The sequence below is a fragment of the Hylobates moloch genome, unplaced genomic scaffold, assembly GCF_009828535.3.
Source record: "Hylobates moloch isolate HMO894 unplaced genomic scaffold, HMol_V3 SCAFFOLD_12, whole genome shotgun sequence".
Taxonomy (NCBI): domain Eukaryota; kingdom Metazoa; phylum Chordata; class Mammalia; order Primates; family Hylobatidae; genus Hylobates; species Hylobates moloch.
In genome coordinates this window covers 102,622,643-102,642,617 of record NW_026652287.1, presented here as the reverse complement: position 1 = coordinate 102,642,617, position 19,975 = coordinate 102,622,643, and the positions used below count along the sequence as shown (strand labels likewise).

The 19,975-nt window shown below is 54.6% G+C and overlaps 2 protein-coding genes across 4 annotated transcripts; one reads left to right on the top strand and one right to left on the bottom strand.

Annotated features, from left to right (window-relative positions):
- Positions 1-150: 150 nt before the first annotated feature.
- Positions 151-13,001, bottom strand: ZNF524 (zinc finger protein 524). Of its 2 annotated transcripts, none has more exons than XM_032171222.2 (2): positions 12,936-13,001; positions 151-1,369 (listed from the first exon to the last, which is right to left on the bottom strand). In XM_032171222.2, exon 2 carries the CDS (start codon positions 1,329-1,331, stop codon positions 540-542), a length of 792 nt encoding a protein of 263 aa, XP_032027113.1. In that variant the 5' UTR covers positions 1,332-1,369; positions 12,936-13,001; the 3' UTR covers positions 151-539. The 2 variants fall into 2 exon arrangements, with proteins under 2 accessions (XP_032027113.1, XP_032027111.1); XM_032171220.2 differs by lacking the exon at positions 12,936-13,001 and adding an exon at positions 3,021-3,145.
- On the top strand, positions 3,820-11,721 carry FIZ1 (FLT3 interacting zinc finger 1). 2 transcript variants are annotated; one of them, XM_032171219.2, is made up of 3 exons: positions 3,820-3,958; positions 5,519-5,839; positions 9,453-11,721. In XM_032171219.2, the coding sequence occupies exons 2-3, from the start codon at positions 5,555-5,557 to the stop codon at positions 10,647-10,649; spliced, it is 1,482 nt and encodes a 493-aa protein (XP_032027110.1). In that variant the 5' UTR covers positions 3,820-3,958; positions 5,519-5,554; the 3' UTR covers positions 10,650-11,721. The 2 variants fall into 2 exon arrangements, with proteins under 2 accessions (XP_032027110.1, XP_032027109.1); XM_032171218.2 differs by lacking the exon at positions 3,820-3,958 and adding an exon at positions 3,975-4,925.
- Positions 13,002-19,975: the final 6,974 nt, after the last annotated feature.

Here is a 19,975-nt window from a genome sequence, read left to right as displayed (position 1 = left end):
TTTTCCTACATCCGTGGGTTCCGCTGGGCCCACTGCTGGACTTGAATATGCCCGGATCTTGGTATCTGCAAGGTTCGTGGAACCAATTCCCCGCGGACTCCGAGGGACCACTGGACTTTGGGGTCTGATGGAGACGGGGAAGGGGCCAAGGTTCCCCCCAAAACCATTCTTTGGCGGGCACCACGCTCATGAGGCACAGGAAGTGGGGTCCTCTCCAATTCCCCGCACTCCCGACAGGACGGTGTAGCCGAGGAAGAACATTTGAAGGCAGGAGAGGATGGCATCCCGGCACGGAACACACACAGGCAGCCGGCAGGCAGAGATTTATTTCCACAGCCCCTGCCTCCAAGGGTCTGTTAGTCTGGGGGAGGGGGTCTGAAGGCAGCTGGACCCAGAAGTTTAGGTCTCCACCCTGCACCTGCTCCCACAACGGGAAGACCACCAGAAACAAGGGTGTCTCGGCCCCCTGGCTCAGGCCCAGCACCAGCCAAACTCCGTGCTCTAAACCTGGCCCAGGGAGCGATGGCCGGGGGTGTGGGTCAGGCCGGCTCCCCCTTCCCCTCTGTCTCCTCCTCCTCGGCCCCTGCTGTGGCCGGGATGCCCTCCTCGTCCCACGGCGGTTCAGACCCTGGATCTGGTGCACACAGGGGTACCCCCATGGCCTCTGGGTGCTTGCGCTTGGCATGGCGCCGGAGCGTGTTGGCCTCTGTAAAGCGCAGCCGGCAGATGGGACACTGGTACGGGCGCTCCCCCGAGTGCACACGGTGGTGGTGCGCCAGCTCGCCCGCCTCTCGGAAGCGGCGGGGGCACAGCGGGCAGCGGAAGGGCCGCAGGCCGGCATGGATGTTGCAGTGCCGCCGCAGGTGGCTGGAGCGCTTGAAGGTCTTGCCGCAAACCTTGCACTGATGCGGCTTCAGCTCTGAGTGCGAGATGCTGTGGCGCTCCAGGTCGGAGAGGTAGGGGAAGGCCCGCAGGCACACCGGGCAGAAGTGTGGGGCCTTCCTGGGGCCGGAACCCTCAGGCCCAGCCGCTGACCCTTCAGAGACCGTATAGGGCACACCCTGATCATCTATCAGGAGGAGGTCGCTCCCGCCACTGCTGCCTACTGGGGCTGTCACCCCCTGCACCTGCACCAGTGGGGGCTCCTGCCCTGACTTGGGGGGGCGGCCCCGCTTGCGAGGGAGGGAGGCCTTGAGTGTCCGATTTGAGGAGGTGGCTCCCCCAGGACGACGGCCTCGGCGGCCCCGGGGAACAGGAGGAGGTAAGGCCAGAGGTTTCTCTTCCTCCCCGGGCAAAGGCGAAGGCAACGGGTCTGGGCTGGGGGTGTCCATTGAGCAGTGGGGGGCTTGGGTCTGGGCACTGGAGCCAGCTAAGAGGAGAGAGGGGCAGAGTCAGTGCTCACAGGGCCTAGAGCACCCCTGTGTCCCCCAACACCTCGCCCATCCCTCTCTCCAAGTCTCTTGACAAAGATGTGGTTGACATTCATCCAGATACACAATTTTAGCTATGCTGGTGGGTAAAACAGTAAGATGATCTTGTATCAGCTGATAAACAGGCACTTCCCTGAGCTCCACCAGGCATCCCTATGCCTCCCTAACTCTCCTCCTGGATCTAGAAGTTCAAGATCAACATGAGCAACACCCCTCCCCACACCCCCCCCAAAAAAAAACCTTCCAGAGAGGAGAGAGTCCAACTGAGAGTGCAGACCAGTACTGTGACCCTTGAGACGGAGAGCCCAGACCCATAGAGGCCTCACGAATGCTCTCATCCCTCCCTGCTGACTGGCAGAAGTGGGGAAGGGGTTCCGGAGTGGAAAAAACGGACTGGTCCCAGGTGATACTTGACCCTGATTCCCGGATGAGGAAACATATCTGCGATGTTAAGAGCCTGGGCCCTGGAGTCAGACATCATTCGTTCAAATCTTTACTCTCTGCGTGGCCTTGGGCAAGGTGTTCACTTCTCTAAGCCTTAATCAAGACTTTTGCAAAACGGGACACATAGTTCTATGTACGTGCCCAGACATGCCATGAGCATAATACCCACAAAGTGTTCATACACAGAAGCTTTCAGGACACATTAGCCATTGTTATCAGGAGCAGCTAAGCCTCACATCAACCCTCTGAATAGGACAAATCTGTCCCATTTTGCAGATGGGGAAACTGAGGCACAGGAAAGTCAAGTCAGTTGCCTAAGTTCCTCTGCCAGTAAATGGCAGGGCCAAAACTGGGAACAGGTCTTGTGACCCGAATGTCCCAGAGAATGGAGAACAAATAGATCCAAGGAGGAAAGGGGACATTATGAGGGCTCAGTCCTGGGTTTGAATTCAGTTCTGCCTATAACTAGCAAGTGAGTTTGCCAGTTTCCTCCTCTGAAAAGTGGATAAAGCAGGGTTGTCAGGAAAATCGAATGTGATAATGGGCTTTCAAATACCCCTCGAATACTGCCTGGTGTATAGTAAGCACTCAATAAACTTCACCAAGGCCACCACCATCTTCCCAGCGCCCACTCAGATACTGGGAGCATGGGATTGGGGTGTAACGGAGGGGAAGGGGTGGCACAGGTGCAGCTGGAAGCAGGTGCTGCAGGAGCCCCCCTGCACCCCCCCTTTAACAGCCACATAGACTGCGGTCCAGAGAGGAGCAACCACTTTTCCATACGGTTCGCTCCCACGGGGTAGCCTAGTCTAGGAGTCTGGTCTTTGGATCGGTTAGAAAGGGGGAGACTGGTCCCCCGACCCTCCCCGTCCCCTCGCCCCGGTGCTGACGCGCCCGTCGGCCCCCGAGCTGCGAAGCCCAAGCGAGGGGCGGGCCCTGCGGGGGCGACGGCCAATGAGCGGCGCCGGGTAAGCGGGCGGCGGGGGCTGCCAGGAAGGGGGTCTGCGCGCGCGCGCCCGGACGGCTTCGCGGGGCGCGAGCGCGGGAGCAGGAACAGGTGTTGGGGGCGCGCTCCGGGAGCGCGCGGCCCGGCCTCCCCTACCCCCACACCCCCCATCCCGCCTGCGCCCCCCGCCTCTCGGGTACCTCATTTGCATGTCGCCGGGGCTCGCGAAAGTGCGCGCGCGCGCGCGGGGGCGACGGGGCCGGCGCGTGGGAAGGGGAGGGGGTGAGGGGGCCCTTCCCCTCGACGGCGGCGAGGCGGGGGCGGCGGCGCGCGATGCCGGCCCCGCCCCTCGGAGAAGCGCCGGGCCCCTCCCTTCCTGCCCTTCCCGCCTGCCTGCGCGCCCGCGGGAAACAAAGGGGACTCGCTGGGTCCTAAGGACCGGTCACGGCCACGCCCGCAAACCGCGCCTGCGCACCGCAGCCCTGGTGTGTCCCCAGTGGGAAACAACCCAGCACCACATCCCCAACCACCTCGAAACGCCTTTCCTCTCACAAAGCACACAGTCGGGTAACCCAATGAAAGACAGATACCGAACGATGAGGAGCGGGAAAATGGCTGCCCAGTGCCCGTAATTAACATGGCACCGGACAGGCTTCGAAGCCCATGGAGGGCTAAGTGGATAAGATGGTGCCGGTCTTTTCCAGCTCTGTATTGCAGTTGGCGCACTTCGCTTTCTCTTTTATTCCCTAGTCCAACTACATCCTAATCGGGGGAGTCCGAAGCTGTAAAAAAGAAATAGTATCTGCTCTCATTTACGTTAGCATCAACTAGTGTCGCCATGGAGAAGCCGCGCTCTCAGCTCCTTGCCCTTAGTCTGTATGGCGCCGTCGGTGTCCCTAAGACCCGCCCCTTCCCGCTGCCCTCAACCAAGATGGCGCCGCCCTGGCTTCTTCAACCTCCAGGGCTGGGAAAGGAAAGGGAAAGAGGGAGAAGGGCGGGGATGAGGAAGGGGAGCCAAGAGGGCGGGAGAAAGGGGGAGTACGGCGGGGGAAGGGAGCTGAGGCGGAAGTCGAGGGGCCCCCCCGGGTGGAAGTGACGCTGCCCCCGCTGCCCAAAATGTCGGCGCCCAGAGGGAGGTGTAAGTAATTAAAGAGGAAAGCTGACGGACTTCCCCGGCCTCCCGGGGCCGCCCCGGGTCTCCAGGACCAACGCTCCGTACGAGCGAGGTGGACTCGCCTGACCCCGGGGCCTGCCCGACCTACCCCCCCACCGGGCGCCCAGGGCTGCACCTTTTAGGGGCAGGGGGAGGGGCACAAAAGGCCGGCTCTCGGGGCCTGGGGCCTGGAGCGGACTGGGCAGGGGGGGCCCCCGCTCCTCAGGCTGCGGGGTGGAGGAGGAGGCGGGGCCTAGTGGCTGCTGGGGCGGAGCAAGGGCTGGGAGGAGCCTGAGTTGGGCGGAGCTTAGAGTGGAAGTGGGAGGGGCGTGGAGGAGGGAGAGTCCGGATAGAAAATGGGAGGGGCTTAGGCAAAGAGGTGGGGTTTGGTAAAGGGGCGTGGCTCAGAAGGAATGGTGGGTAGGCCCTGGATTGAGGGGTGGAAGGAAACTCATTGAGGCTGGTTGGGTTAACGGAGCCCAGGAAGCAGGAGGGAGGAGTTTAGAGTGGAAGGGATGGAGTTTGTCTGGGGTGTGGCTTAGAGAAGTAGGTAGGCCTAGTGAGGGGTTGGAGTTGAAGGGTGTAATTTGGAGGGGTTTAATGCAACTATCAGGTCTTTATAATGAATGTGGAAAGGACTTACAGGGGATGGGAACAGACTTCGTAGAGAAGGCCTGAGAAGGTGACAGGAGTCCAGTGGAGAGACTTAGGATGTGGCTTCCTTAAAGGAAAAATTGGGTGGAGTTTTGGAAGTGGGTCTTAGTGAGAGGGTCTTAGATAAGTCGAGTAACTTAGCAAGCATGGTAGGACTTAAGGAGGAGTCCAGGAGGAACTTACGGGATAATAGTCATCCGAACAGCTTACTTGTTGCGTCTTTGCTGTGCACCAGCTTAAGTAGGCACGTAGCATCTATTGCCACAATTTTACTTAATTCTCGCCACCACTCTATGAGGTAGATACTACTATTCCCATTTTGCACATGAAGAGTTTTTATTATCTGATGTTACAGGACTAATTCTGGTCTCCCTGCAAGGATGACTCCAGTGTGCTTAGCCCCAAATCTTTGCCCTCCCATTCGCTAAGTGGTCATCCTGGAAGAGGAGTGGGAGGAGCTTAGAGGGGAGTGGGAGGGCCTTTTGGAGGGAAAAGGGCTTGGCAAAGAATACAAGATCCTTAGGGAACACTGTGGGGGACTTTGAAGGGAGTAGGTGAGACTTAAGGAAGAGTGGGAGAGGCTTAAATTACAGCGGGAGGGGCACAGAGAGGAGTGGCCGCGCGTTGGCGAAGAGCGGGGAGAGGCTTAAAAACACTCCGTGGAATGAGGAGACTGGGAAATGATTAGGAAGATTTTGCCAGAGGAGTGGAGCCGCAGGAGAAGGGTGTCTAAGAGAGTAGGAGGATTTTAAAGAACAACGAGAGTGGCTTAGAGAGGTGGGCAGCGGGAGGGTCTCCCAGGGGACAGGTGGTGGGTCTGGGAACCTGGGAAGAGAGGGCTGATGGGGAGCCGACCCTCTCACCTACTCCTCTGTCTCCCCCCTACTCCAGAGAGAGCCCCCACATACCACTGTATCCCCCGCCACCATGGATGACGTCCCCGCCCCAACCCCTGCACCAGCACCTGCCGCCCCCAGGGTCCCGTTTCACTGCAGTGAATGTGGCAAGAGCTTCCGCTACCGCTCAGACCTGCGGCGCCACTTTGCCCGGCACACAGCGCTCAAGCCCCACGCGTGTCCGCGCTGCGGCAAGGGTTTCAAGCACAGCTTCAACCTAGCCAACCACCTGCGCTCGCACACCGGGGAGCGGCCCTACCGCTGCTCTGCCTGCCCCAAGGGGTTCCGGGATTCCACCGGCCTGCTGCACCACCAGGTGAGTCCCACAGGCCGGCCCCAGGCTGGCCCCCCTGGTCAGGATTGCGCTGGGATCCCGCGCCCCACTGTACTCTGGGCAAAAGGAAGCTGGCCCAAGGCCTAGGCGCCTGCCTCCTCCCGTTAGAAAATGTCCCTCCGTCCCGACCAAAGCACCCTGCCCCTTGAAAACACCACCAACCCACGAACTGGAACATTCATAGTAAATTTCGCCATCTATAGGCTCCTCCCCCCATCTCCCTGCCAATACCCCGCGTGCACGCACCAGCATCTGCAATCTAGTGTTTATCCTTTCCTTCCTTACCGTTTTAAGAAATAGGTTTATCAGGTTTATACTTAATTCCTTTATTCAGTGATTATCAGGTATATACTTAATTCCTTTATTCAGAGACTATCAGCTTTCCCTGCACCAAACGGCTGTGTTGCCAAGGCAAAAGCAAATTCCATGCCTTCAGAGAACTTACTTTCCTTTGGAGGTGCTCAGTAGCCAAGTAGACAAGAAGCAAGAAAGCAAGTATGCTGGCAAGAATGTTCTGGAAAAAGATAAGTGTTAGGAAGGAAATTTTAAGAAACAAAAAAATACTGGCCAGGCGCAGTGGCTCATGCCTGTAATCCCAGCACTTTGGGAGGCCGAGGTGGGCAGATCATGAGGTCAAGAGGTCGAGACCATCCTGGACAACATGGTGAAACCCCATCTCTACTAAAAATACAAAAATTAGCCAGGCGTGTTGGCGTGCACCTGTAATTCCAGCTACTTGGGAGGCTGAGGCAGGAGAATCGCCTGGACCCAGGAGGCAGAGGTTGCAGTGAGGTGAGATTGCACCACTGCAGTCTAACCTGGGCGACAGAGCGAGACTCAGTCTCCAAACAAACAAACAAAAAATACAAATCAATGTGTGAGAGTAAGGAGAGCTATGGGCTACTTCAGACAGGATGGGGAAGGTTAGGGCAGGTGATGCTTTAGCCAACCTGCAGTGTGAGGAATCCTCCCTGGGAAGAGCATTCCAGGCAGCAGGAACAGCAAGTGCAAAGGCCCTGAGGAAGGAAGGAGCGTGCTGTGTTCCAGGAAGCCATGGGAGACTGTGGGGTTGGGGCGGAAGGAGGTGAGGTGAAAGATGGGACGGGCTAGGTCACACTCTGTCTATGTGCCAGACACTTGCACAACCAGGGTGAAGAAAACCAGACAGCTACCGATGGTCTTTCACACTTGGCTGTCCTCTTTGTCCCATGCATCTGTCTTGGTTCAGGACTTCACATCCTGCATGTTGGCCCCAGCTTTCTCAGTGGTCTTCCTCCCTCCTGTCTCTCTCCCTCACGTCCAGTCTCTGCATCTATCACAGAGTGACAGGTGACCCCTGCTTAAATCCCTTGATCCTTAGGATGAAAGGGGAGCTCCTTAGCTTGATGCAACAAGTCACAGTCCCCCGAGGGGCCTCACCCCCACCCACCAGTAGGTTGTGATTCAACTGAACCATTTCATGAGCACCTACTGTATTTAGGTACAGTGCTAGGCTCTCTGGGGGAAAAAAAAATAGCTAAGGGAACAAAACAGACACAGTCCACCCTTTGTATGGCCTCGAGTCAAATGTAGGAGATGTGAACTGAACAACCAGGTTAATCAATGTTAGATTGCAGCCGAGACAGCTGCGGATGGAGGATAACCATATTCTGAGGCTAATGCAAGAGAGATCTGAAGCAGTCTGGATCGGGGATGGGGTCAGGGATGGTTTTCCCGAGAAAAAGGTGAGGAATGATCTGCCTCTGGGGTCCGAGGCTTTCTGGATCCAGGGAACAAGATGTGCACTTTCAAGAAAGCAAAGCAGGCTTTGGAGGAACTGGAGGAAGGCCAGTGTGACTGGAGCATGGAGAAGCAGAAAGTGTGGCTCAGGAGAAGTCTGGAGAGTGCTGGACCCTGGAAATACAGCTGTGAGCAAAACCAATGTGGTCGCTATTTTTATCGTCCTTAGCTGGTGGGGAGACAGACAACACTCAAGTTATATGTAGACACTAAGTGTGCTATGAGCCGTAGGCTTTAAAGGAGGAGGGTGGAAATGGATCACTGATGAGCCAGGAGGCCAGATCCCGGGAAGTGTTTCCAAGGAGCTGACAGATAAATAGACCTGCGGGCATTCCAGGCAGTGAGAACAGCGTGTACGAGGGCCCTGGGACCAGCATAATCTTGTTGTGTTAGAAAGAGTAGAGAGAGAATAAATTTAGTGACGAAGAGGATAGAGATCCCTACACCCACACTGTACAGCAGGTGCATCCAGTCTGGCGCCAGAAAGGCAAATGAACATCACTCCCTGTTCCTTCTTCAGATCTGTGCCCCTGGCAGACATTACTAATCAAGCACTGCACACTTTTTCATCCAGCCTCACCCTTCTCACAGGCCTCCAGGAAGACATTACCATACTCACAAATCTCTCTCTGCTATTCCAAAATCTTAAATCAACAAGGACAAATATCAGTACAAAAAACCTCTCTAAAGCACAGTTTTACACAGTCTATAAGCCTGGCAATGCCTCAGAAAAAAATACAGATTCCTGGACTCCCTCCTGGGAGATTCGATTCCCTAGACTTGGAAGTGATTCCCTGGATCTGTATGTGTGAAAAGCGTTCAGTGGGAGAGACTCTGAGCAGTAGCTGGATTTGGTTCAAAATCAATTCTCTGCCCTAACACACCTAAGGGCTGTATTCAGCTCATGATAACTGGCTCGGGATAGCAGGGCTTGACAAGGGAGAAAACACACCCTACCAGGGCTGGCTGTTGTGTCATTTTAGAGCTGCACTGTCCAGTATAGCCATTGGCCACAGATAATGATTTCTTTTTCTTTTTCTTTTTTTTTTTTGAGACAGAATCTTGCTCTGTCACCCAGGCTAGAGTGCAGTGGCACGACCTCGGCTCACTGCATCCTCCACCTCCCGGGTTCAAGTGATTCTTCTACCTCAGCCTCCTGAGTGGCTGGGACTACAGGTGCCCGCTACCAGGCCTGGGTAATTTTTGTATTTTTAGTAAAGGCAGGATTTCACCATGTTGATCAGGTTAGTCTCGAACTCTTGACCTCAAATGATCCACCTACTTCAGCCTCCCGAAGTGCTGGGATTACACACGTGAGCCACCGCACCCAATCGTGGTTTTTTGTTTTGTTTTGTTTTGTTTTTTGTTTTTGTTTTTTTTGAGAGACAGACTCACCCTGTCATGCAGGCTGTAATGTGGTGGCATGGTCACAGCTTACTGCAGCCTCAAACTCCTTGTTTCAGCCTCCCGGGTAGCTGGGACCACAGGAGTGTGCCGTGTCCGGCTAGTTTTTAAAATTATTTGTAGAGACAAGGTTTCCCTGTGTTGCCTGGGCTGGTCTCAAACACCTACCCTTACGTAATCCCAGAGTGCTGGGATTACAGCGTGAGCCACCATGGCCAGCCAGGACATGACCTTTTTAAGGACCGAAAGAATCTACCGTGACCCCAAGCAGAGAGTGATAGGACAAGCGTTTCCCTAGATCATGGCCCCGTAGGTGTAACAGAGAGCTTGTGCCACAACGCTCTGGGAGTCCAGGAATCTGCTGTCCGGGCTAGCTTTTCAGCCCTGACGTTGTACCCTTCCGCACCCCTAGGTCGTCCACACTGGTGAGAAACCCTACTGCTGCCTGGTCTGCGAGCTCCGCTTCTCCTCACGCTCCAGCCTGGGCCGCCACCTCAAGCGCCAGCACCGTGGGGTTCTCCCCTCTCCCCTGCAGCCCGGCCCTGGCCTGCCCGCCTTGAGTGCGCCCTGCTCTGTCTGCTGCAATGTGGGGCCCTGCTCGGTGTGCGGGGGCGCAGGGGCCGGTGGCGGAGAGGGCCCCGAGGGGACAGGCGCGGGTCTGGGCAGCTGGGGGCTGGCAGAGGCGGCAGCTGCGGCCGCGGCCTCCTTGCCGCCATTTGCGTGCGGCGCCTGCGCGCGGCGATTCGACCACGGCCGCGAGCTGGCGGCCCACTGGGCGGCGCACACCGACGTGAAGCCCTTCAAGTGCCCGCGCTGCGAGCGCGACTTCAACGCTCCCGCGCTGCTGGAGCGGCACAAGCTGACGCACGACCTGCAGGGCCCGGGCGCACCCCCAGCGCAGGCCTGGGCCGCGGGGGCAGGCGCAGGGCCCGACACGGCGGGCGAAGGCACCGCTGCGGAGGCGGGTGACGCTCCTCCGACTTCGGACGGCAGGCTGCTCCTGGGCCCCGCGGGGGGCGGCGTGCCCAAGCTCGGGGGGCTGCTCCCTGAGGGCGGTGGGGAGGCGCCTGCACCTGCGGCGGCCGCCGAGCCCTCGGAAGACACCCTGTACCAGTGCGACTGCGGGACCTTCTTCGCGTCGGCCGCCGCCCTGGCCAGCCACCTGGAGGCCCACTCGGGCCCGGCCACCTACGGCTGCGGTCACTGCGGGGCTCTGTACGCGGCGCTGGCCGCCTTGGAGGAGCACCGGCGGGTCAGCCACGGCGAGGGCGGCGGGGAGGAGGCGGCGGCCGCGGCCCGGGAAAGGGAGCCGGCGTCCGGGGAACCCCCGTCTGGCTCCGGCCGCGGCAAGAAGATCTTCGGCTGCTCCGAGTGCGAGAAGCTGTTCCGCTCGCCGCGAGACCTGGAGCGGCACGTGCTGGTGCACACTGGAGAGAAGCCGTTCCCGTGCCTGGAGTGCGGCAAGTTCTTCCGCCACGAGTGCTACCTCAAGCGCCACCGGCTGCTGCACGGCACCGAGCGGCCCTTCCCCTGCCACATCTGCGGCAAGGGCTTCATCACGCTCAGCAACCTCTCCAGGCACCTGAAGCTGCACCGGGGCATGGACTGACTGCCAGGCTGCGCCCTGCCCTCCACCCAGCCACCTGGACTCGGCCTGGACCAGGGGACCTCGGGACTTAGAGTGAGGCCCCGGCCCTCCAAATCCAAATCCAGACGCAGGCCCTGAAATGAGGGGACCCTGACTGGAGAGGTGGGGGCCACCAAAAACCTACACAGGCCCCGGAGCTGGGGGACCACAAACAAACAGGGTCCTTAGCTGGGGCAGGGGAGCCCAAATCTAGAGAGAGACTCCTGAGCCTGAGGTCCCTGGAATGGGTGTGGGTAGCCCTAAGTCCCCAAGACATAGGGACTTTACAGTGAGCAATGGGTCTCCACAAGTACCTCTCATCTTGAGGGCCCTAATAATAAAAGATGGGCACCTACCCCCACCAAGGGAAGACTGCCCCATTCCCTGAGAGCCATCATTCCCAACGACCTTGATCTGGAGAATGTGGAGGGAGTGTGTCCCTGAATTTTCCTAGATCCCTCCAAATGCCACCCACCAGAGTCACTGGTGACCCCAGAAAATGGATATAGCCGAAATCTGCCTTTCCCCTTTTTCATTCCCTGTGCTGAAAGAGGGACCAGGGTAGATGCCCCCTGCCCTCGAATCCCCCCTCCCCGACTGTGGAATGGATCGACCCTAACGATCCCCCACCCCCAAAACACTAGAATAGACTGGCCTGAAGTCCCCTTGCCCAGTAGGATGGACTGATCTATATGCACACACCCCCATCACATGGAATGGGCTGGTCTAGGCTGTGGCCTGCCACCTTCCTTAGAGTGAATAGGGCAGACACTCCTCCCTTTTCCTGTAGCGTGTGGACCGGTCCACGCCATTCTTTATCCTGTGAACTCATCTGAGTGGAAGGTGGCGGACACTGGGGTTTCCCTCCCTCTCTCCGTAGCATCCCTTTTCTTTCTCCATCTCTGTTGGTTTGTCTGTCTCTGTCTTCCTCCCAACCCCTAAAGGAAGGGGGCAGTTGGCTAGGGGGTGCCCCTGTGAGCCTCGACCTTGCCCCCTCGTCCCTCTCCCCAATGTTTCCAGGACCCCCAATAAACCTTGTCCTGTCAGTCGCTGATGCCTCATTTTCTGATCCTTGGCTCCAGGGGGGGATGGGGAATCTCTTAGGACAGACCCCCTAAATAGAGACAGGTCCTCGTTTTCTCCTGAGAAGTTTCAAAGCTTTGAATAGTACATGACCTTTAAAATTAGAGTCGGTTTAGGCCGGGCTCGGTGGCTCACGCTTGTAATCCCAGCACTTGGGGAGGCCGAGGCAGATGGATAACCTGAGGTCAGGAGTTCAAGACCGTGCCTGGCCAACATGGTGAAACCCCGTTTCTACTAAAAATACAAAAATTAGCCGGGTGTGATGGCACATACCTGTAATCCCAGCTACTTGGGAGGCTGAGGCAGGAGGATCTCTTGAACCCGGGAGGCGGAGGTTGCAGTGAGCCAATATCGCACCACTGCACTCCAGCCTGAGCGACAGAGCGAGACTCCGTTTCATAAATAAATACAATTAGAGTCAGTTTCAAAATGAGCCCTGTGCCTTAAATACATGATCCACCTCCAACAGACAGACACGCCCCCTAGAAACAAGACACGCCCTTTAGAAGCCACCAATCATAGGACACACCCCTTGGAAACCAAACTGCTTCATTAGAGGCATGTCCGAGAAGAGGCCCCGCCCCTTAGACGCTGCCTTAGACCCTACACCAGACCCCCAGAATAGGACCCGCTCATCAGAAATTTGGGGGTGGGGTGCCTTCAGACTATCTCCTGCACACTGCATTGCGTTCCTGTACTGAGGGCTTTTTCTGAGCCAGGTTTTGGAACTCCCTGTGGGGGTCATCCCGGCCCTCCTGGGGTTTATGTTGTATCGTGTGGGTGATGGGCATGGAGAAAAGTGGAATCAAGTAAATGTAGAAAATAATTTCAGATCGTCATGAGCATTCCGAAGGCAGTAGGGAAGGGTGGTAAGAAAGGGAATGGCCATCTTACTCACTTTCTTTGCCACCTTAGATGGGGTGGTCCACGTGGGCTTCTCGGCGGAGGTGGCGTTTGATCTGAGCCCTGAAGGGTAAGGGTGAGCAAGGACCAGCCAGGAGGACGCCCAAATGGACACAGGAGGAAAGTGAGCTCAGGGAGGGAAGGATGAGATGAGGTTAACAGGTGGGTAGAGGTCACATCACAGTGAGCCAGGCAAGCCAAAACAGGTGTTTGACTGTGTTCTCTGGGTGATGGGAAGCAAAGTGTTAATCGAGGAGGGAAGGGACCACCCTTGCATCTTACCAAGATCCCTGTGGCTGATGAGTGGAAACGAAGCTGCAGGACGCAGAGTCAGGAGAGTGCAGCGCTCCTGCAGTCCGGGAAGAACTTGTGGGAGCCTAAACCAGAGGGACGAACAGAAATCATTTCTGTAACCCCAGCACTTCGGGAGGTCGAGGCGGGAGAATCACTTGAGCTCAGGAGTTTGAGACCAGACTAGGCAACATAGTGAAACCCTGTAAAACAAAAGAAAGAAATGGGTGGATTTGAGGTGAACTCTGGAGTACGAATGCAGAGGACTGGTTGTGTGCATGTGTGTATTGGTTGAGGGTGAGTGTAATGGGAAGGGAGGGATCAGGAGTAAATGGTGGAGTGGTGGCATTTTTCATTAAGACCAGAAAACTGGGGGAGGACACATTTAAGTAGCAGTTTAGGAGAATCAAAGATTCCTCCTCTTGAGTTCCTTAAGATTTTTTGTTTGTTTTTGAGACAGGGGCTCACTCTGTTGCCCAGACTGGAGTGCAATGGTGTGATCTCGGCTCACAGCAACCTTCACCTTCTGGGTTCAAGTGACTCTCATGCCTCAGCCTCCTAAGTAGCTGGGATTACAGATGTGTAGCACTACACCTAGCTAATTTTTGTGTTTTTAGTAGAGACAGGGTTTCACCATGTTGGTCAGGCTGGTCTCGAATTCCTGACCTCAGGTGATCGATCTGCCCGCCTTAGCCTCCCAAAGTGCTGGGATTACAGGCATGAGCCACTGCACTCAGCTGAGTTTCTTAAATTAAATGCCCCATAGGTTGCCATTCTCAAATATTGAACGTACACATATCCTGTGATGCAGTAATTCTACTGCTAGGCATAAATGCTAACTCAAGTCCTTCTGCACCCAGAGACATACAAAAACATTCATAGCAGCAATAGTTTCTTTTTTTTTTTTTTGAGACGGAGTCTCGCTCTGTCGCCCAGGCTGGAGTGCAGTGGCGCAATCTCGGCTCACTGCAAGCTCCGCCTCCCGGGTTCACGCCATTCTCCTGCCTCAGCCTCTCTGAGTAGCTGGGACTACAGGCGCCCGCCACCACGCCCGGCTAATTTTTTAGTAGAGATGGGGTTTCACCATGTTAGCCAGGATGGTCTCGATCTCCTGACCTCGTGATCCACCCGCCTCGGCCTCCCAAAGTGCAGGGATTACAGGCTTGAGCCACCGCGCCCGGCCTCATAGCAGCAATAGTTTCAACCCCAAACTCAGGACAGCCAAAACGCCCATCAGCAATACGGTGGATAATTAACAATGGTATATTATGCAACGGAATACTATACAGCAACAAGAATGAATGAGATGCAGATAAACACAGTATCATAAATGAAAGTTACAAAGACACAGGACCCAAAAAGCCAGAAACAGAGCATGATTTCATTTACATAACATTGAGGCCAGGTGCAGTGGCTCACGCCTATAATCCCAGCACTTCGGAAGGCCAAGGCAGGAGGATTGCTTGAGTCCAGGAGTTCGACACCAGCCTGGGCAACATGGCAAGACCCTGTCTCTAGTAAAAACACAAAAAATAGCCAGGTGTGGTGGTGTGTGCTTGTAGGCCCAGCTCCTCGAGGGGCTGAGATGGGAGGATCGCTGGAGCCTGGGGTAGGGGGACGGAGGTTGCAGTGAGCCAAGATCATCCCACTGCATTCCAGCCTGGGCAACAGAGGGAGACCCTGTCTCCAAAAAAAAAAAAGCAAACCCATTACAATGCACATAAAACTAAACTGTAATATTGTTAAGGATACATTGTCAGTAGTAAACCATGTAAAAAAGCAAGGACAACATTGTCCTATAAAAACTCAGAATAGTGGGCTGGACAAGTTAAGTGGGAGGGGATATCCTGGAAGTTTCCACGGTTGCTGATAGCTGACAAAGTTCTAGTTCTTAATCGGATGATCATTTTATAATTATTTATTCAATTGTGTGTTTGTATTGTGCATTTTTTATCTGTGTGGCTTATATTTCACAAAGAAAATTTTTAGGCCGGGCGAGTTGATTCATGACTGTAATCCCAGCAATTTCAGAGGCTAAGCTGGAGGATGGCTTGAGCTCAGGAGTTCGAGACCAGCGTAGGCAACATAGTGAGATCCTGTCTCTACCAAAAAAAAAAAAACAAAAAACAAAACAAAACAAAAAAACCGGCATGGTGGTGCATGCCTGTAGTCCCAGTTACTTGGGAGGCTGAGCTGAGAGGATCACTTGAGCTCAGGAGGTCGACGTTGCAGTGAGCTATGATTGCACCACTGCACTCTAGCCTGGGCAACAGAGTGAGACCCCGTGTCAAAAATAAAAAATAAGACCAAACGTGGTGGCTCATGCCTGTAATCCCAGCACTTTTGGAGGCCGAGGCAGGCGGATCACCTGAGTTCAGGACCACCCTGGGCAACATGGTGAAATCCCGTCTCTACTAAAAATACAAAAATTAGCTGGGCATGGTGGTGTACGCCTGTAATCCCAGCTACTCGGGAGGCTGAGGCAGGAGAATCGCTTGAACCTAGAAGGCAGAGGTTGCAGAGAGCCGAGATCACGCCACTGCACTCCAGCCTGGGTGACAGAGCGAGACGTCTGTCTGAAAAAATAAATAAATTAATTAAAATTTAAAATATAAATAAAAAAAGAAAGAAAAAGAAAGGAAAATTTAAAGGAGGAAGACATATATTCTGGGAGGAGAAAATAAGTAAGAGTTTAGCACACAAGGGAGACTTTTTGAATGGAGATCCACTGTTGCCTATTTGAAAAAGCTCATCCTTTGGGAATAAAATCAGCTAAACCTTAGAGATAGTCCTCTCCACTCTGCAGCCGCCACTCAAAAACCAGACATGCTTTCTGATTAAAAAAAAAAACAGTATCTTCTTTCGAGAAACAAGGCCCGCCCACTTCGAGGCAGGCACCGCCCCCAGGAACAAGACCCGCCCACTCCGAGACCGGCTTAGAGACAGGCTCAGCCCGGGAGCCGCGCACTGGAAAGGCGCCAGCGTTACTATGGAGATGGCCGCCGGCCAGGGAGTAATGAATAGGGACCTCGCGAGGCTGAGGTTCCCACCCACCTCACCTGCACCACAGTCCTTTCTCTTCTGGGGCGGTAACGAGAAGGACTCATCGTATTTCCTCAGTGTCTCAAAAGCGCCCGGTGCTGGGCTGGACACTGCACCTAACGCGTCACATAGTGGCCCCATTTTATAGATGGGCCGATTGAGGTTGCGGGGGGTGGGAAGCGAGGAGAGGACAGGAGCGGGAATTTACCCTGAGGACGATCTCAACCGTTGCAAAACATTAATTACTAGCCAGACGCCGGCGACTCACACGGCTGCGTGCAGACCTTGAAGCCAGCCAGCCCCCTGCACACTTGCCTGAGCGGGGTCTCCCCCGGGCCCCCGAGCCTTCTTCCTTTCAGGGACTGCCTCACTCCTCTCACCCTTCATCCCTTTTTATTTATCCACAAATGCTTGTTAAGCCCCCCTTGTCTGTCCCGGGCAGCCACCTGTGGGCAGAGCCGTTAAGCAAACAGGCAAAACAAGCCCCTGCCCTCGTGGAGTTTTTATTCTAGTGGGAGGGGAGATAGGCAATCCATGGGACATTCACACGTTGCCTAGTGTGTGTTCGTCATAAGTACCATGTTGAAAATTAAAGGCCGGCGCCGTGGCTCACGTCTGTAATCCCAGCACTTAGGGAGGCCGAGGCGGGAGGATCACCTGAGATCAGGAGTTCGAGACCAGCCTGACCAACATGGCGAAACCCCGTCTCTACTAAAAATACAAAGAAGAATTAGCTGTGCGTGGTAGCAGGCACCTGTAATCCCAGCTACTCGGGAGGCTGAGGCAGGAGAATCGCTTGAACCCAAGAGGCAGAGGTTGCAGGGAGCTGGGATTGCACCACTGAACGCCAGCCTGGGCGACAGAGCGAGACCCTGACTCAAAAAAAAAAAAAAAAAAAAAAAAGAAAAGAACAGAAAAAGCAAAAAGCCAAAAAAAAAAAAAAGAAAAGAAAAGAAAAAAGAAAATTAAGGCAAGGTGAAGGCCAGAGGGTGACGAGAGGCTATTTTAGCCTGGGTGGACCAGACAGGTGTCTCCAGGGAGCTGTAGGAGTGAGGGACGTAAGGGAAGCTGGATGGAAACCTCGGGAGGGCTTTCCAGGCCGGGGCAACCGCAAGTGCAAAGGCCCTGACTCGGAACAGAGCCGAGAGGGCGGTGTAACGCGGAGAGGGAGGTAGGAAGGGAGGGAGGCCCTGGGGTCCAGGCAAGCAGGGCCTTGAGGGCCGGGGTGCACGTGGGGGTCATTAGGGAAGCTCTGGGTGTTATTCCGAGGGAGATGGGGAGCCATGGACGGGAGGGTGTTGGGCTCAGGAGTGAGATGATAGGATTTCTGGGTGCTGGAGGCTGGACGGGAGGGAGGGGGACTGGAAGCAGGAGAGCCAATGAGGAGGGGGAGACGGTGGGACTGGCATCCGGGAGTCCAGCCCTGAGCCAGTCAGCGACAAGCCCCGCCCCCTGCCCAGGGAGCCGCCTTCCCAGCCGGAGGTCGAGGGGCCCAGGGCCCCCCTCCAGCACCTGGGCCCGCGCCCCTCCTCCTCCCGGCTCCCCGCCTCGGTCTCCCCAGCATCCGGCCCGGCCTCCACGCGGGTCCCACAGGAATTTCTCTAAAACACTAATCGGATCATGTGACTCTCCTGCTTAAAACCTTTTCAATGGCTTCTCAGTGCACTCGGAATGAGTCCAAGCTCAGCCTGGACTCGGAGGCCCGGCACGGTCGCTGGGTGCAGCTCTGGCCTCTCTCCGCCACACTGGCCTCTTTTATGCCCTAACGCAAGACCCCCCAACCCCATCCCCCACCATGTGCTGGGGAAGCAGAGCGCAAACCCCCTTCCATGTGCTGTGCTCTCTGCTTAAAGTTTTCTTTTCTATCACCTCCATTCCTGAATTCATTATTTCTTCTCTTCCTCCTTCTCCTCCTCCTGCTCCTCCTCCTCCATCTTTCAAGCCTTCAAAATATAGATGATAAAATAGTACACACATCCTTGGTAATACCCAAAAGAATTAAAAACAGCTGTTCAAACAAAAACTTATACACAGTAGCCCAAAGATAGATGCAACCCAAATGTCCATCAACAAATGAATGGATAAACACAATGTAGGCGACAGCGGCCCTCCACATCCGTGGGTTCTGCACCCTCAGATAGGAGGCTGTAAGGGACTCGATCACCCGGGGATTTGGAATCCGAGGACAGTCCTGGAACCAATCGCCTGCGGACACCGAGGGATGACTGCACTCGAGCAGAGGAATACTATGCAGCCACAAAAAGGCATGAAGAACCGACTGATGCTATGGCACGGATAAAGCTTAGAAACGTTATGCTGGCCGGGTGCGGTGGCTCGCGCCTGTAATCCCAGTGCTTCAGGAGGCCGAGGTGGGCTGGTCTTCTGAGCCCAGGAGTTCAAGACCACCCTGGGCAACATGGCGAGATCCGGTCTCTACCAAAAACAAAAATTAGCCAGGTGTGGTGGTGCATGCCTGTAGTCTCAGCTATCTGGGAGGCTGAGGTGGGAGAATCGCTTGAGCTCTAGCGGTGGAGGTTGCAGCGAACCGTGATTGCACCAATGCACTCCTGCCTGGGCGACAGAGAAAGACCCTGTCTCAATTTTTAAAAAGAGGGGGGCAATGTCCTTTGTGGAGGAAGAGGAGAAACTTTTATGCAAAGTGAAAGAAGCTAGTCACAAAGGAACACATATGGTATGATTCCATTGATATGAAATGTCCAGAATAGGCAAATTCCTAGAGACAGAAAACTGATTATTAGTTGACAGGGGCTGAGGATAGAAGGGAGTGTGGGAATGACTGCTAATGGGCTTAGGGTTTGTTTGGGCTGATGAAAAAAGTTCTGGAACTAGGCTGGACACGGTGGCATATGCCTGTAATCCTAGCCCTTTAGGAGGTTCAGGCGGGAGGATTGCTTGAGACCAGGAGTTCAGGCCAGGCTGGGGAACAAAGCAAGACCCCATATCTACCAAAAAAAAAAAAACAAAAAAACAAAAACAAAAAAAAAGAAAGGAAAGAAAGAAAGAAAGAGACTCATGCCTGTAATCCCAGCACTTTGGGAGGCCAAGGCAGGTGGATCACCTGAGGTCGGGAGTTTGAGACCAGCCTGACCAACATGGAGAAAACCTGTCTCTACTAAAAATACAAAATAAGCTGGGTGTGGTGGCGCATGCCTGTAATCCCAACTATTTGGGAGACTGAGGCAGGAAAATCGTTTGTATCCGGGAGGCGGATATTGCGGTGAGCCGAGATCACGCCATTGCACTCCAGCCTAGGCAACAAGAACGAAACTCTGTCTCAAAAAAAAAAAAAAAAGTTCTGGAACTAGACAGTGTGGATAGTTGTGCAACATTTACTTAATGCCATTGAGCTGTGTGATTTTAAATGGTTACAATTATAAATTTTAAGTGTATTTTACAAAAAGAATGTTAAAATACACACGCCCATATTCTGACTACCAGCTTTGAAATATTAGGGATACAAATGACTCCCCACAGACCACCCCCTCCAAGATCTGATTGCCTCTCCTATCTCAAACATAACTTATATCTTGAATTTGGTGCCTATTATTACCACGGATATGTTTAGACTTTTATTCCATGGTACATATTCTTTAAAATATAGTATTATGAACAAGGTGCTTTTAAAAAGCATGCCCCTAGTCTGGGCACGGTGGTTAATGGCAGTAATCCCAGCACTTTGGGAGGCTGAGGTGGAAGGATTGCTTGAGCTCAGGAATTCAAGACTAGCTTGGGCAACATAGTGAGACCCCATTCCTATTTTATTTATTTATATATATATATATATTTATTTATTTATTTGAGATAGAGTCTTGCCCTGTCGCAGGCTGGAGTACAGTGGCGCGATCTCGGCTCACTGCAACTTCCGCCTCCCGAGATCAAGCGATTCTCCTGCCTCAGCCTCCGGACTAGCTGGGATTGCAGGCGCACCACCATGTCCAGCTAATTTTTGTATTTTTAGTAGAGACAGG

Excerpts from the sequence above, each read along its gene's own strand:
- ZNF524 (XM_032171222.2), bottom strand. The coding sequence starts at position 1,331 with ATGGACACCCCCAGCCCAGACCCGTTGCCTTCGCCTTTGCCCGGGGAG.
- FIZ1 (XM_032171219.2), top strand. The coding sequence starts at position 5,555 with ATGGATGACGTCCCCGCCCCAACCCCTGCACCAGCACCTGCCGCCCCC. Across the intron at positions 5,840-9,452 it reads CCGGCCTGCTGCACCACCAG|GTCGTCCACACTGGTGAGAA; the intron begins GTGAGTCCCACA and ends CCGCACCCCTAG.